The sequence below is a fragment of the Phaseolus vulgaris genome, chromosome 7 (genome assembly GCF_051622355.1).
Source record: "Phaseolus vulgaris cultivar YP4 chromosome 7, ASM5162235v1, whole genome shotgun sequence".
NCBI classification, from domain to species: Eukaryota; Viridiplantae; Streptophyta; class Magnoliopsida; order Fabales; family Fabaceae; genus Phaseolus; species Phaseolus vulgaris.
Window position 1 is genome coordinate 52,882,238 of NC_143504.1, and position 13,402 is coordinate 52,895,639.

General features: G+C 32.4%; 2 protein-coding genes and 2 non-coding genes across 4 annotated transcripts; 2 read left to right on the forward strand and 2 right to left on the reverse strand.

The window, feature by feature from the left end:
- Window positions 1-1,169: 1,169 nt before the first annotated feature.
- On the reverse strand, window positions 1,170-4,352 carry LOC137830172 (S-adenosylmethionine synthase 1). Its single transcript, XM_068637347.1, has 2 exons — window positions 4,152-4,352; window positions 1,170-2,542 (listed from the first exon to the last, which is right to left on the reverse strand). The coding sequence occupies exon 2, from the start codon at window positions 2,532-2,534 to the stop codon at window positions 1,350-1,352; it is 1,185 nt and encodes a 394-aa protein (XP_068493448.1). The 5' UTR covers window positions 2,535-2,542; window positions 4,152-4,352; the 3' UTR covers window positions 1,170-1,349.
- Window positions 4,353-5,876: 1,524 nt separating this feature from the next.
- On the forward strand, window positions 5,877-5,949 carry TRNAF-GAA (transfer RNA phenylalanine (anticodon GAA)). The gene has a single exon. It is a non-coding gene; the product is annotated as a tRNA-Phe (tRNA).
- Window positions 5,950-8,342: 2,393 nt separating this feature from the next.
- TRNAF-GAA (transfer RNA phenylalanine (anticodon GAA)) lies at window positions 8,343-8,415 on the reverse strand. Its single transcript has one exon. It is a non-coding gene; the product is annotated as a tRNA-Phe (tRNA).
- A 78-nt stretch (window positions 8,416-8,493) lies between these two features.
- Window positions 8,494-9,677, forward strand: APG8H (Ubiquitin-like superfamily protein). The gene is made up of 5 exons (XM_068637356.2): window positions 8,494-8,647; window positions 8,751-8,806; window positions 9,064-9,116; window positions 9,256-9,374; window positions 9,473-9,677. Exons 1-5 carry the CDS (start codon window positions 8,608-8,610, stop codon window positions 9,571-9,573), a joined length of 369 nt encoding a protein of 122 aa, XP_068493457.1. The 5' UTR covers window positions 8,494-8,607; the 3' UTR covers window positions 9,574-9,677.
- The last annotated feature ends 3,725 nt before the right edge of the window (window positions 9,678-13,402 follow it).

Genomic DNA, 13,402 nt, shown 5'->3' on the forward strand with positions numbered 1-13,402 from the left:
TAGTGTTGTCTACAGATTTTTTGTTCTTAATAGTAATATAATTGAACGTAATACTATAGTAGAAATAAAAAAAGTTTAGTTCTTTGGACATCCCTTAAAAGAATAATGGTATATATGAACAACATATAGATATTGCTAGTGATGTCATGTGTGATGATGTCAAAAAAGTAAAAGACAAAAAGGAAACTTTCTTTGGAGATGATTTTTACACTTATCTAGTTGAAAATGATTCAACAAGTTTTTTAGAAGTTATTAGTGTTCGTGGTGCAAAACATCGGAATAAGGCCATTAGGACTTTATTCAATTAAAAAAAAATACTTGGATTTTTAATGATTTTCATATCTCATACGGGATGTATGATTTGAAATATACACTTGATGAAATCATCTCTACGAGTGTCAATGGAGGCCGCTTTCATGAGATCTTAGCAAGATCTCTGGAATATTCATGAATATTGAACACACACGACCTAGTAAGCGCAACATAAAATAATAAAAATCGTGGATGTATTGTGATTGATATACTACTAACACATATTATATTTTATGGTTCATATAACTTATTATACCAACTAGACTATTTACTAAGTTCGTCAATTTAGAACTAGTTGATATCACTTGTTATATCAGCTATGATAGATTACAATTTATATGAACCCATAACTTTCTTCGTTGTTTTCTTCTATCTCCTGCCTTTTCCCATACTTGGATGTGACAATTCTAATTTTACTATACAACTACAAGGAAGTTAGTCTGTTATGTATTCGGATGTGAGTTAACATGGTGAAGATTAAAATCAATGCATAAAATGAGACATTAAAGCTGGGTTAAGAAAACCAATGGTTTGGTACATATACGATTTATTGTTTTTCTTCAAAATCTTCAACTTGTTTTAATACGATTTAGAGTGGAAGGTTTTTAATTCATTTGATAAATTGGCCTTGGTTTCAACTTGGAAAGGAAAAAGAACTGATGATACTCTCTCTCCTTTTTTATTTATTTTTTATTTGGTCTTTGGTGGAGTGCGTTTGATAATGGAGGTACCAATCAATTAGTAGACAAAGAATGTTGGTTTTTATAAAATTATTGCATTTGTTTATTCCCGGAAAAGCAGATTTTGACGAGGGTTAATCTCAATTAAATTTATAATTATTTAAATAAACGCAGATGTAAACATAGAAAACAATTTTCGATATGAAAATTGTGTAGCAAAACACTTTATTTTTGAATGGGTAAAAATCTACCCCCTCCATAGCAAACACCCAAGCAAGGGGGTCACCTACAGTGAATTTTGATCCAAATTCTACTGCATGAATAAAACTTGGTTCCAATCAATCATCCAACAAAAGCTTAATTTTGAGGCTTCTCCCACTTGAGTGGCTTGACAAGTTCCCAGGTGAAATCAGGGTCATCTCTTCCAAAGTGTCCATAAGCAGCTGTCTTGAGGAACCTGTAGCCACCCCTCTTGAGATCCAAGTTAATGGTGATCATTCCAGGCCTGAAGTCAAAATTCTCCTTCACAAGTTGAAGAATCTCCTTGTCGGGAATCTTTCCAGTTCCATAACTGTCAATAAAGACTGACAATGGTTCTGGAACACCAATTGCATAGGAGACTTGAACAATGCACCTGCGTGCAAGTCCACTTGCTACAATACTCTTTGCTGCTTGTCTTGCAACATAGGCACCACTTCTATCAACCTTAGTAGGGTCCTTTCCAGAGAAAGCACCGCCTCCATGTGCACCCCACCCACCATAAGTATCAATGATAATCTTTCTCCCAGTGAGACCAGCATCACCATGAGGGCCACCAATGACAAATCTACCAGAAGGATTAAGGTGGAAGATGGTCTTGTCATCCATGTACTTCTTAGGAATCACAGGCTCGATAACATGCTCCTTAAGATCCGCAGCAATTTGTTCATTAGTGACAGTCTCATCATGCTGGGTGGAAATGAGGACAGTGTGGACACGAACCGGAACCATGGCACCATTCTCATTGTAGTACTCTACTGTCACTTGTGTCTTACCATCTGGTCTCAACCAAGCACAGGTTCCATTCTTCCTAACCTCAGTAAGGCGAGCTCCTAGTTTGGTTGCAAGGACATGGCTCAGTGGCATGTATTCAGGGGTTTCATCAGTGGCATAACCAAACATATGACCCTGGTCACCAGCACCAACTTCTTCTGGGCGCTTGGTGAAGTGGCCATGCACACCCTGAGCAATATCAGGACTCTGCTGCTCAATGTTCACCAACACCTTGCATTTATCAGCATCAAGACCTACATCATCAGAGACAAATCCAATGTTGCGGCAAGTGTCGCGAACAATCTTCTCATAGTCTATGTTGCCTTTGGTTGTAATCTCTCCGAAGACCATGACCATGTTAGTCTTGGTGCATGTCTCACAGGCAACCTTGCTCTCAGGATCCTGTTCAAGGCAGGCATCAAGCACTGCGTCTGAGATCTGGTCACACAGCTTGTCAGGGTGGCCCTCATTGACGGATTCAGAGGTGAATAGAAATGTCTCTGTTGCCATTTCTCAAGCTGCATAAAATAGAAAACAAAACAAAATATTTAGTCTAACATGGCCCAAAAGCTTGAAAAACAAAAGATCCAGCGAAGCAAATTGATGGAAAATCCTGAAATTTGATGCTGAAACTGACTGAAAAGTTTATCTTTTCTTTCTGAAAGTTTAGCTAGGAAAACAAAATCAGCCAAGATAACAAAGTACGAGATCAATTTCTTCGGCATCTGACAAAGAGTAGTATAGAATAAAGAACATACCATGAAACATAAAAATAAAATGACAAGACATATTACGAAAATTGTATTTTTCTTAAAATAAAACTCGACGAGATTGAGATCAGAACTTGATGTAGTGATGTTTCTTTTAAGTGCATAATGATAAGGTGGTTCTCTTTCTGCATTAGACAAATTTATATATATTTTCTTGGACGTTGTTTACGTTGTTCTTTAATCAAGAATTAAGTTTTCAAATAATCTGAATAATAAAAATTTGCAGAAAAACTTTAGATTGTCGAAGTTAAACTCTAATTGCAATACGTTTTTCATTTTTTATCTATCTAGTAATATTTTATGCAAAACTGAGAAAAATACATCCTTCTTCCCATATTTTTTTCATTATTTGCATTTTATTTTTACAAAACAATTCATGTTTTAAATCATTTATTTTTCTCAATTACATCTCTATTTAAAATATTTTTCAACTAACTTAGATTATTATTTTTTATATTTATGAGAGAGTGAAAATACCTATAACATACTAGAATTAATTAAATCACTTTAAAATAAGGTCTAATTACTCCAAATTAATACCAATATAAGTAGCGAATAACAATAAAGTTTGGTGACAAATACTAAATTGTTTTAATAATCAACATTGTTATTATTACAATTAGTTAAACGAGTAAGAATTTATAATACTATTTTACTAGTCCTAAAATTAAGACATGGTGTAAAATAAGGTTTTTAATCCAAATTTTCATCTATTGAACATTTCTTAATCCATAAACAATTATCTCAAAGTACAAAGCAACAATGAAAAGAAACATTACTCTGTAAATATATGTCACTAACTAAAGATGGAAAAAAAACTGCATTTCAAAATGTTGCAATGAGGATATCCTCTAAGCCAGGCAAATCAATGGAAATAATGCTAAGGTTAAATTAAAAAAAGTAACATAAACAAAATGAGAAATGTTGTTTAAAAAAACACTTGTTCCTCTCTCTAGATCTGATTTAGAGAGAGAGAAAACACGGAATTTTATTCCAAAAACAACGTTCGACTAGAAAAAGAACTGAAACAAACAGCAGGTTTATGAATCAATATTTTAACATCCAAACAGATATCTAAGAGTGAACGACGCAGAGCGAACAGTGACACAAAGTTAACCAAAGCGGAGCAATTCAAAAGAGGAATAGAGAAAAATAAATCAAAAATTGAGATCTGTAACTGTAACGGTCTACAAACTATTCTTGAATATTAAGTGTTACTGCTACCGACAGGGTAGAATAGCAGCACCAACAGAGACATAAGCGATGCAAAACCTCAAAACACAAATGACAGAAAGTAAAAATGTAACAATAATACGATGAAAGAAAGAGAGAGAGAAAAACAAATAAACATGCGTACCTGTGGTGAGAGAGATACGAATAATAGTTTGGAACAGAGCAGAGAGAGAAGAGCTCGTAGAATTGCAGTTAGCAGTGAGAATCACACAGCATCACCTCCAAACGCTTTATTTGTAGAAGCCAAGTAACGGCTAGATTTCACGGCCAAATGAATGGCTGCGATTTGTCACGGTTGGTGGTGAGAGAGAAAAATAATTGCGTTAGACACACATAATTCCCTAAGCATAAATTCCCGGTGACGTGTTACCTGATGGTTCCGGTCGCTCTCTTACCAACTTCAATTTTGAAAATGCTGACGAATATAAGAAAAAAATATTAAGAAAACGATTTTGTTAAAAACTAAACCTACTTAATATTTATTTCAAATATTTAATAATATATGTTAAATATCTCTTGATTAAAATCTTTAATTATTTTTTGTGTACTCTAAGATATTTTGTTCGAAGGTAGAAACCATTTTTCTTTTGGTCGACATTATTATATAAAAGACAATGTTATTCATGAGTTGTTTCTTTTAGCATTTTCTTAAACTGAGTAGAGGTCATGCAGTAATTTTATGTTGCTGCATCCAAATAGGTCAAGGGCCAGTAAAAGGCATTAAATATAGGTCAACGTAATTTAATACTTAAGTATGATTTTCATGAGCATATTTAGAGGTTAATCTTTTAAAACACTCCAAGTATTACATTAACATATTCTAACAAAAAAATAGTTTAAACAACAAAAAAATATTGTTATAACTTTAAGTTTAAGTTTAGGAAGCAAATCAATGTAACTATTCACTCTCTTAAAAGGGCTTACATTAGCTAGCTCCCATGTTTTTCATATCTTCCCAATTGTACTGAGCTTATTATTGCAATGGAAATTATACATGTTTTATTCCTCTCAGAAAAAAAAAAAAGAGAGAGAGAATAACTAGAATTTACTTTGTTAGATAAGAATAAATTAGATACATGACTTTTAAAATGAGGGTGAAATGTATGTTAATAAACTATTTAAATTGAGAAATATTATTTCTATTTTTACCAATTTCACATAAAGTGTCAAATTTTAATTTTTAAACTCAAATTAATATCATGAGTATTATAAGAAAATTAAAAATGTGGCATGCAAAATATGAATTTTTAAAATTCCTTTAATAACCAATTATACAAGTCATTTTGTTTATGAGAAAATATTAAAAAAATTACTATTTAAAGAGTAATGTTAGTAAACGTACATTTTTATCAAGCAAAATAGCATAAATTTGACAAGAGAGGTACGAAACCCATATATAATAATATACTAGAACAACATAATCAAAAGAAGATTATGATTATGATATATTTCCTACATTTGAAGTAAATATAAGAATTGCTGCAGAGGACCCTAGCCCTTTACTTTTTTGTTGTTATAACAATAATGTTATTAATTTTAAAATATATGGACAAATTCTTGGATAAGTATTAAACCTAACACTTCATCCATGGAAGTTTTATATTTAATAAAGGTAAGAAATGAGAATATTTCCCGATTATATAATTATATATAGATTTTTTACATAACATTGGAAAAGTTAGAGACTAAAATTATAAAATTTGGCAAGCCCTATTCTGATGTGACAAGACTACTTGGTGTTTTATTTATTAAAATCTTAGTTCTTCAGCTTTAGGTAAGAACCTAAGTATTAAATTAATATTGTGTAGAATGTATAAATATATATTACTTTCTAAACAGAAATAAACAAGCGGGGATAGCTCAGTTGGGAGAGCGTCAGACTGAAGATCTGAAGGTCACGTGTTCGATCCACGTTCACCGCAATTCTGAATTTTTATGCTATCCTCTCTCCTCCACTTTTGGAATCATTTCTGAGTAATTTAACATAAATAATATAAAATTATATATTGTCTCTCAATTATAGAATAATATTAACCTCTATAATAATTACTTTAAAAATTATAAAGGATATCTAAACTTCACGTTTTACATAATTGAAGACATTATCTTAAATAATAATAAAATAAGAGTATAATAAACACAACATATCATAGACATATGTGAATAAAATTAATAATAAATTTGATAATTATAATAAAGTATAAGAATAAAATATGGTAGTAAACTATTATTAAAGGATTCAGATAATGAATGCTACTAAGTGGCAAAATTCAATAAAATTATGGTTTTTTATTGAACACTTAATAGCTTGATTTTTCTTTAATTTTGATCATAATTTCTCTCAATGTAGAATAATATTTTGTATACTTTTATGCAGTAGCAAATACCAAATTTAAAGAGAAATCAACTAATCGATGAAAAAAAGAAAAAATATTTTGTGAATAATGGAAAAATAAATGAATTAATCTTCTACGTTTTGTGTATAATGAAAAAAAAAATGAATTAATCAACTAGAAGAGGCCAATTGTACAAGACAAGGTTCGTTCATGCCAAATATTTTCATTTGAGTGGAAAGGAGAAAAGTAGAAGTAGTCTCTCAGCATCAATTTCGCCCCAACAAAGGTATTTTCGTTTTAGCCAAAAAAAAGTATTTATTTAACTTGAAGTGTTAGTTTCACTTAGCGAAAAACACTAGCTTCAGTGAAAGGTTATGAATTTTTCAACATATAATTAGCTGAAAGATAAATAAGTGGATATTATTAAAAAATCATTAAATAAAAATAATTAATTGTTATATTAACTAAATTATATATTATTTTGAAGATTATAAAAACTATTGATATAAAAATTAAATTTCTATTATTGATAAATAGTTTATAACTAATTAGATACTAATTTAAAAATTATTTATGAATAATAGAAATTAATTTTGGTATCAATAATTTTTTTAGTCTTTAAAATAGTATATAATTTAGTTAATATAGCAATTTATTATTTTTTATTTTTAAAATTAATTTTTATTTAATACTTTTTTTTATAGTGTGTAGTGATATTTTGTTTTTGTGAAATCTAAAAAATACTTTGAAGTTGAAAAATAATACTTGTACCACAAAGTTGAAAGCTTAAATACATCAATTGTGTTATTTTCTCTTCTCTTCTCCTTAAGGATTATCCTACTCATGATGACTATTTAATCTTTCTTTATCTTGAAATTTGAATGATTTTGAAACTTCGTTGTAATTTATATATATATATATATATATATATATATATAAAAGTGTATTTTATATTGTGTCTTTTAATTCTTTGTTTAGTTTTATACTTAGTGCTTACAAGTAGATAAATTTATATTATTGAATTTGAATTTGGAATGTTATTGGAAAATATATATTTTTTTCAGAAATAAACTAAATCATACAAAGGTTATAGTTGTTGCTGGGAACAGATTTGATGTTTTTTTTTTTGTTATAATTGTTATGTTCTTAGCTAAGGAATCAAATGAAGTTATTATTGTTAGATTTCTTAGTGACAAAGTCTAAAGAATTAACTTGGTTTAATATTGTGGAATACGGAAAACTCAATATATAATATATAATTATATGTATGATTAAAGAATTCAATCCTAACATTGGATCATATATAAAGTTACAATCGTCTTATTTTATTCTTAATAAGCTCAATATATGTAAACTTATGTTTAATTTGTTCAATATTTCATATATAATTTCTATGCAAGTTTTAGTTAAAAAATGTATTAACTATTTAAGTGTTTGGTATTCCTTAAAGATATGACAATCTTTTTTTAAATGTGTTAAGTTAAAATTGGTTCACTCGTCGAGATAAACTATCAATTAGTACAATAAAAATATAATAGTAGTCTAAAATATAAAATAAAAAATGGCATCATAAAAAGGAAAACAAACATAATAAAAAATTATAAATATTAAAATATATTTTTTAATGACAAAGAGTCAAAAATTAACTTGATTTAATATTGTGAAATATGGAAATTTTAATATATAATTATATGTATGATCAAAGGATTCAATCCCAACATTCGATTATATATGAAGTTACAAATGTCTTAATTTGTTTTTACTCAACTCAATATTAAATACCAATTTAAAAATTAATTTACAAATTTTATTAATAATAAAAACTATTTTAATATTAATAAATTTCTTATAATATAAAACAAACATAATAAATAACTATGATATTAAATATTCAAAATAAAATTATATTTTTAAATTTGCAAAAGTATAAAATAATTAATAAATAAAAAATTATTAAGAAGGTAAAAAAGAAAATAAAATGCGGTGAACGTGGATCGAACACGTGACCTTCAGATCTTCAGTCTGACGCTCTCCCAACTGAGCTATCCCCGCTTATTTACTTTTGTTTAAAAAGTAATTTATGATTACAAATTATAAAGGTGGTGACGTGTAATATGCGTGTCTATCCAAAACGTGAACGTTTTGTCCTTCTTCATACGGGTTAAGAATTATTGGAAGAAAGGCTTCACACCGTTCTTCCTCTCATTCTCTCTCCAGTTGCTTCAGCTCTACAACAACCTAACAATGGGAGGAAGTTCAAGTTTCAGGGATGAGTATACCTTCGGTGCGTTCAATTCTTCCTTCATTCAATCAAATCTGTTATTGTTACTATTACCTTTTGTTAAGCGTTGACTTATTGAAACCAATTTTATTTCATTTGTGCGCAGAACAAAGGCTCGAAGAATCGCGGGAAATTGTGGCCAAATACCCCGATCGAGTCCCTGTAAGCCCCTTCTTCATTCTAATCACACTCTTCTCTAGAATTACTAACTCATTTTTAATCATTCAATATTTGTTTTCGTAATATTTAATCTCTGTTTGTGGATGGATCCTTATAGCTCTGTTCATCATTGCACTCTACTGTTTATAACGAACGATTCACGTGCCAAATTTTTATATAAGCACTCGGAAACGCTGAACATGCTTTCCGTAGCCCTAAATTGCTCATTTTATAATCCGATTATTCTTTTTCTTATGCAGGTGATTGTGGAAAGATATGCCAAATGCGATCTGCCTGAGTTGGAGAAGAAAAAGTAAGATCAGCGGCTTGCATTATTGAAATCATCATAAGAGATATCAACTGTAGCCGTAAATTGAATTAGGAACATATATGATTACATTTATAAATGCATAAAATATAATCATGATTTCGGTTTTTAATGTTTTTATTAGATACCTTGTTCCTCGAGACTTGTCTGTTGGGCATTTCATTCATATTTTGAGTTCCAGACTTAGTCTGCCCCCTGGGAAAGCTCTCTTTGTTTTTGTGAAGAATACCTTGCCTCAAACTGGTAAGCCTGTACTATGAGCCCAATGGTTTCTTTCTTCTTATTCAATTTTATTGTTGTTGCTGGGGCGCTGAAATTTCTTGTGTTTGTGATTATTACAGCTAGTTTGATGGACTCTGTCTACAGATCATTCAAGGATGAGGATGGATATCTTTACATGTATTATAGCACTGAAAAAACCTTTGGCTCGTGCATAAACTAAACTATACCCTGTACATTATAATGTCCAACCCTGACTTTGTGATGTAACGATCAAGAAACCTTGTATAAATTTGTTATATGTATGGAAATTATCATTGATTGTTATGTTCTGGTTAACCTTTGCCAATAAATAAATAATGTGTGGTTTTTAAATGATTATACTGGATTTAGAGTTCATGACCACTGATCTATAGGAAATTGCCTATAACACCCTTGTTGAGTGTGGAAAAAATATGAGAAGTTTTCATCATCTCTTTAGAGTTTAGACCACTATTTCGGTTGGTATAGTTCATCTATATCTACTATGTTGTGCACGTTTCAGTTGTTTAAGGCAAACGGGAAACAAATGTTCGTCTTTCATATATTTGTCAACCATTTGCAATGTATATGTTTTTATCTTAGGGAAACTTATGCTATCATTCCATGGGTTTATTTGATCAATATTCAATCCTTCTGTCTGTTTAATCTCATGGTTAAATCAACTTGTTATTTGTATCGAAGCCTGTCTGTGTTTGCTTCATCTTGAATAATAAAAGGCCAATCCCTCAACGGCCTCGTCCTATTTTAAAATATGAAGAAACATTAACAGCGAAAATACTGTAAGGGAACACGATTAACAAATCAAGATGCAAAGTGTCAACTAAAGAATGCCCAGGATTCGTTTTGTATATCTCATGCTGCAATGTCAATTTAGAAGAGACACATTAATCCCCCACGTAGGCATATAACTAACAGAATCTGAAGAAGATGAGGGACAAGAATCTGATAGGAAATAAATGTAAAATATCAAAGAGTGTTACATCTGCTCCCCCGTTTTTGTTTGCCTTTATTTGTATGGTAATCATTCCTTGATGGAACCTCCAACTGCTCTTTTTGAAAGCCTATTGCTCCACTGCAGTTTATGTACAATGATTAAGAAAACTACCTACTAATCTCTGGGGTTATGTTTCTAGCATCTACATATTGCAAATTGGTACAAGTAAGATTTGAACTATTCCATTTTGTACGTTATATTTCTTTGCAAACCAGAACCGTAGCAAGCAAACAATCAACAAATGCTTTCTATTTCAGTGCATCAAGGCCAAGCTTAGCCAACTCAAGTACAAGAAAAGACAAGCCAAACTACTGTACACAACCCGCATATATATATATATATATATATATATATATATATATATATATATATATATATATATATACATGATTATATTTCCTTGGGGATATTTTCCGCAAGTGTATCAAATTTAGTGTATGCATCTTCATCAAAGTCAAGAACAAGGCAAATTTTCTAGGTAACGAATTCAAGCACTGGAAATTTATCGAATGATTACATATCTAAAAATCTAAATTTTTGTGAAATTTTGTGTACAAAACAGTAGTGATAGTATCACATAGTTGGATGATTGCAGACAGAAGCTTTGGTAAAAGTTATCGGAGATTTCATTTTATTAAGTTTAACACTTCATGTTATGTCGTCATGTCTGTATATTCTGAAAGATATAATGGAGTTAGCTTTGAAAAAAAAATTAAAGGACATTTCAGGCATATTAAATTAAGAATTTACTTATTATAATGTCGTAAATATAAGAGTGAGATTGTTATAATTGCTCTAAAACTTTTGTCTAAGATTTTCAATTTCAAGTAAGAGTACTTAAAATTTAAGTTTATGGGTTGCTGAAATTTAATTCATTCACTATAATAAACTTTGGGATGTTGAGTTCATTTGCAATACTTTTCCAAAAGTTTTCCTAAATTATATTATTGTATCAATTAATGAGTATTTAATAAATATTTTAATACTAGATGATGTATACTTTTGAAACCAAAATATTTGTTCAATACATATCAATCTGTTTAATTCTTATTTAATATTTTGTGAACATTTTAATACTAGATGATTTATGTTCCTACAAGATCTAAACCCTGCAGAACACTTCCTCTGATGATGTCTTGTGCTGTTTTTCTCGTCTTGTCGGTCTTTCGGTTGGTCTTCTTCCAGCTGGATCTTCGGCTTGGACACGACGGGGGGAGTACCTGCGAAGAGACTCCGACGATCAAGTCAGACCGAGAGCTAAGTACTAGAAGAGTGGGGAGTGAATAGTTACCTTGAGTGTTGTGCCTCTTCTGCTATTTATACTGCTCTAAATGGGTTATGGCTGTTATGGACCTGCTTTAGGGTTCAAACGAAGGCCCAATTATGCCTTAACCGTGCTTATCACCTAAGTTGGCTTGTTTATACCTAATTATGTGTTTAGTTTTGCATCTTGTCGTCTAGTCGACTTGGTCGTCTGGTCGGCCTTTCGGCCATCAGGTAGTACATATGCCCCCCAGGCTCGAGTGAGTTGGTTTAAACGTAACGTAGAGTCGAATTGCCGTGAGTATTCGCATGCCGATTGTGTTCGTGATTGTTTTGTTGTTGGATGTCGAATGTGGTTACTTCTACTCGAGGCGCGTGTAGATGTAGTGGTGAAAGACGTATGCTAGATGTAATTTTTGGCGGAGAGGTTTTCTTTCGAACTTTCTTGGCCGAGAGGCCGAGAGGTTTTTCTTCTGTACTCTCGACAGGGATTCACTTGGGTGAATTCTTCCTTGGCCGAGAGGTTTTCTTGCGAACTCTCTTGGCTGAGAGGCCGAGAGGTTTTTCTTTCGTACTCTCGGTAGGGATTCACTTGGGTGAATTTTTCCTTGGCCGAGAGGTTTTCTTTCGTACTCTCGACAGGGATTCACTTGGGTGAATTCTTCCTTGGCCGAGAGGTTTTCTTTCAACTCTCTTGGCCGAGAGGCTTTTCTTTCGTACTCTCGGCAGAGATTCACTTGGGTGAATTCTTCCTTGGCCGAGATGTTTTCCTTTCGTACTATCGGCAGGGATTCCCTTGGGGGAATTCTTCCTTGGCCGAGAGGTTTTCTTTCGTACTCTCGGCAAGGATTCACTTGGGTGAATTCTTCCTTGGCTGAGAGGTTTTCTTTCGAACTCTCTTGGCCGAAAGGCCGAGAGGTTTTCATCCGTACTCTCGACAGGGATTCACTTGGGTGAATTCTTCCTTGGCCGAGAGGTTTTCTTTCAACTCTCTTGGCCGAGAGGCCGAGAGGCTTTTCTTTCGTACTCTCGGCAGGGATTCACTTAGGTGAATTCTTCCTTGGCCGAGATGTTTTCCTTTCGTACTCTCGGCAGGGATTCACTTGGGTGAATTCTTCCTTGGCCGAGAGGTTTTCTTTCGAACTATCTTGGTCGAGAGGCCGAGAGGTTTCTTCCGTACTCTCGACAGGGATTCACTTGTGTGAATTCTTCCTTGGCCGAGATGTTTTCCTTTCGTACTCTCGGTAGGGATTCACTTGGGTGAATTCTTCCTTGGCCGAGAGGTTTTCTTCCGTACTCTCGACAGGGATTCACTTGGGTGAATTCTTCCTTGACCGAGAGGTTTTCTTTCGAACTCTCTTGGTCGAAAGGCCGAGAGGTTTTCATCCGTACTCTCGATAGGGATTCACTTTGGTGAATTCTTCCTTGGCCGAGAGGCTTTTCTTTCGTACTCTCGGCAGGGATCACTTGGGTGAATTCTTCCTTGGCCGAGATGTTTTCTTTCAACTCTCTTAGCCGAAAGGCCGATAGGCTTTTCTTTCGTACTCTCGGCAGGGATTCACTTGGGTGAATTCTTCCTTGGCCGAGAGGTTTTTCTTTTGTACTCTCGGCAGGGATTCACTTGGGTGAATTCTTCCTTGGCCGAGAGGTTTTTCTTTCGTACTCTCGGCAGGGATTCACTTGGGTGAATTCTTCCTTAGCCGAGAGATTTTTCTTTCAACTCTCGGCAGGGATTCACTTGGATGAATTCTTC

What these genes read in the sequence shown, in the direction of transcription:
- LOC137830172 (XM_068637347.1), bottom strand. Translation starts at nt 2,534, where the DNA reads ATGGCAACAGAGACATTTCTATTCACCTCTGAATCCGTCAATGAGGGC.
- APG8H (XM_068637356.2), top strand. Translation starts at nt 8,608, where the DNA reads ATGGGAGGAAGTTCAAGTTTCAGGGATGAGTATACCTTCG. An exon ending in CAGGGATGAGTATACCTTCG is followed by an intron (nt 8,648 to 8,750) that starts GTGCGTTCAATT and finishes ATTTGTGCGCAG; the next exon opens with AACAAAGGCTCGAAGAATCG. An exon ending in GAATACCTTGCCTCAAACTG is followed by an intron (nt 9,375 to 9,472) that starts GTAAGCCTGTAC and finishes TGATTATTACAG; the next exon opens with CTAGTTTGATGGACTCTGTC.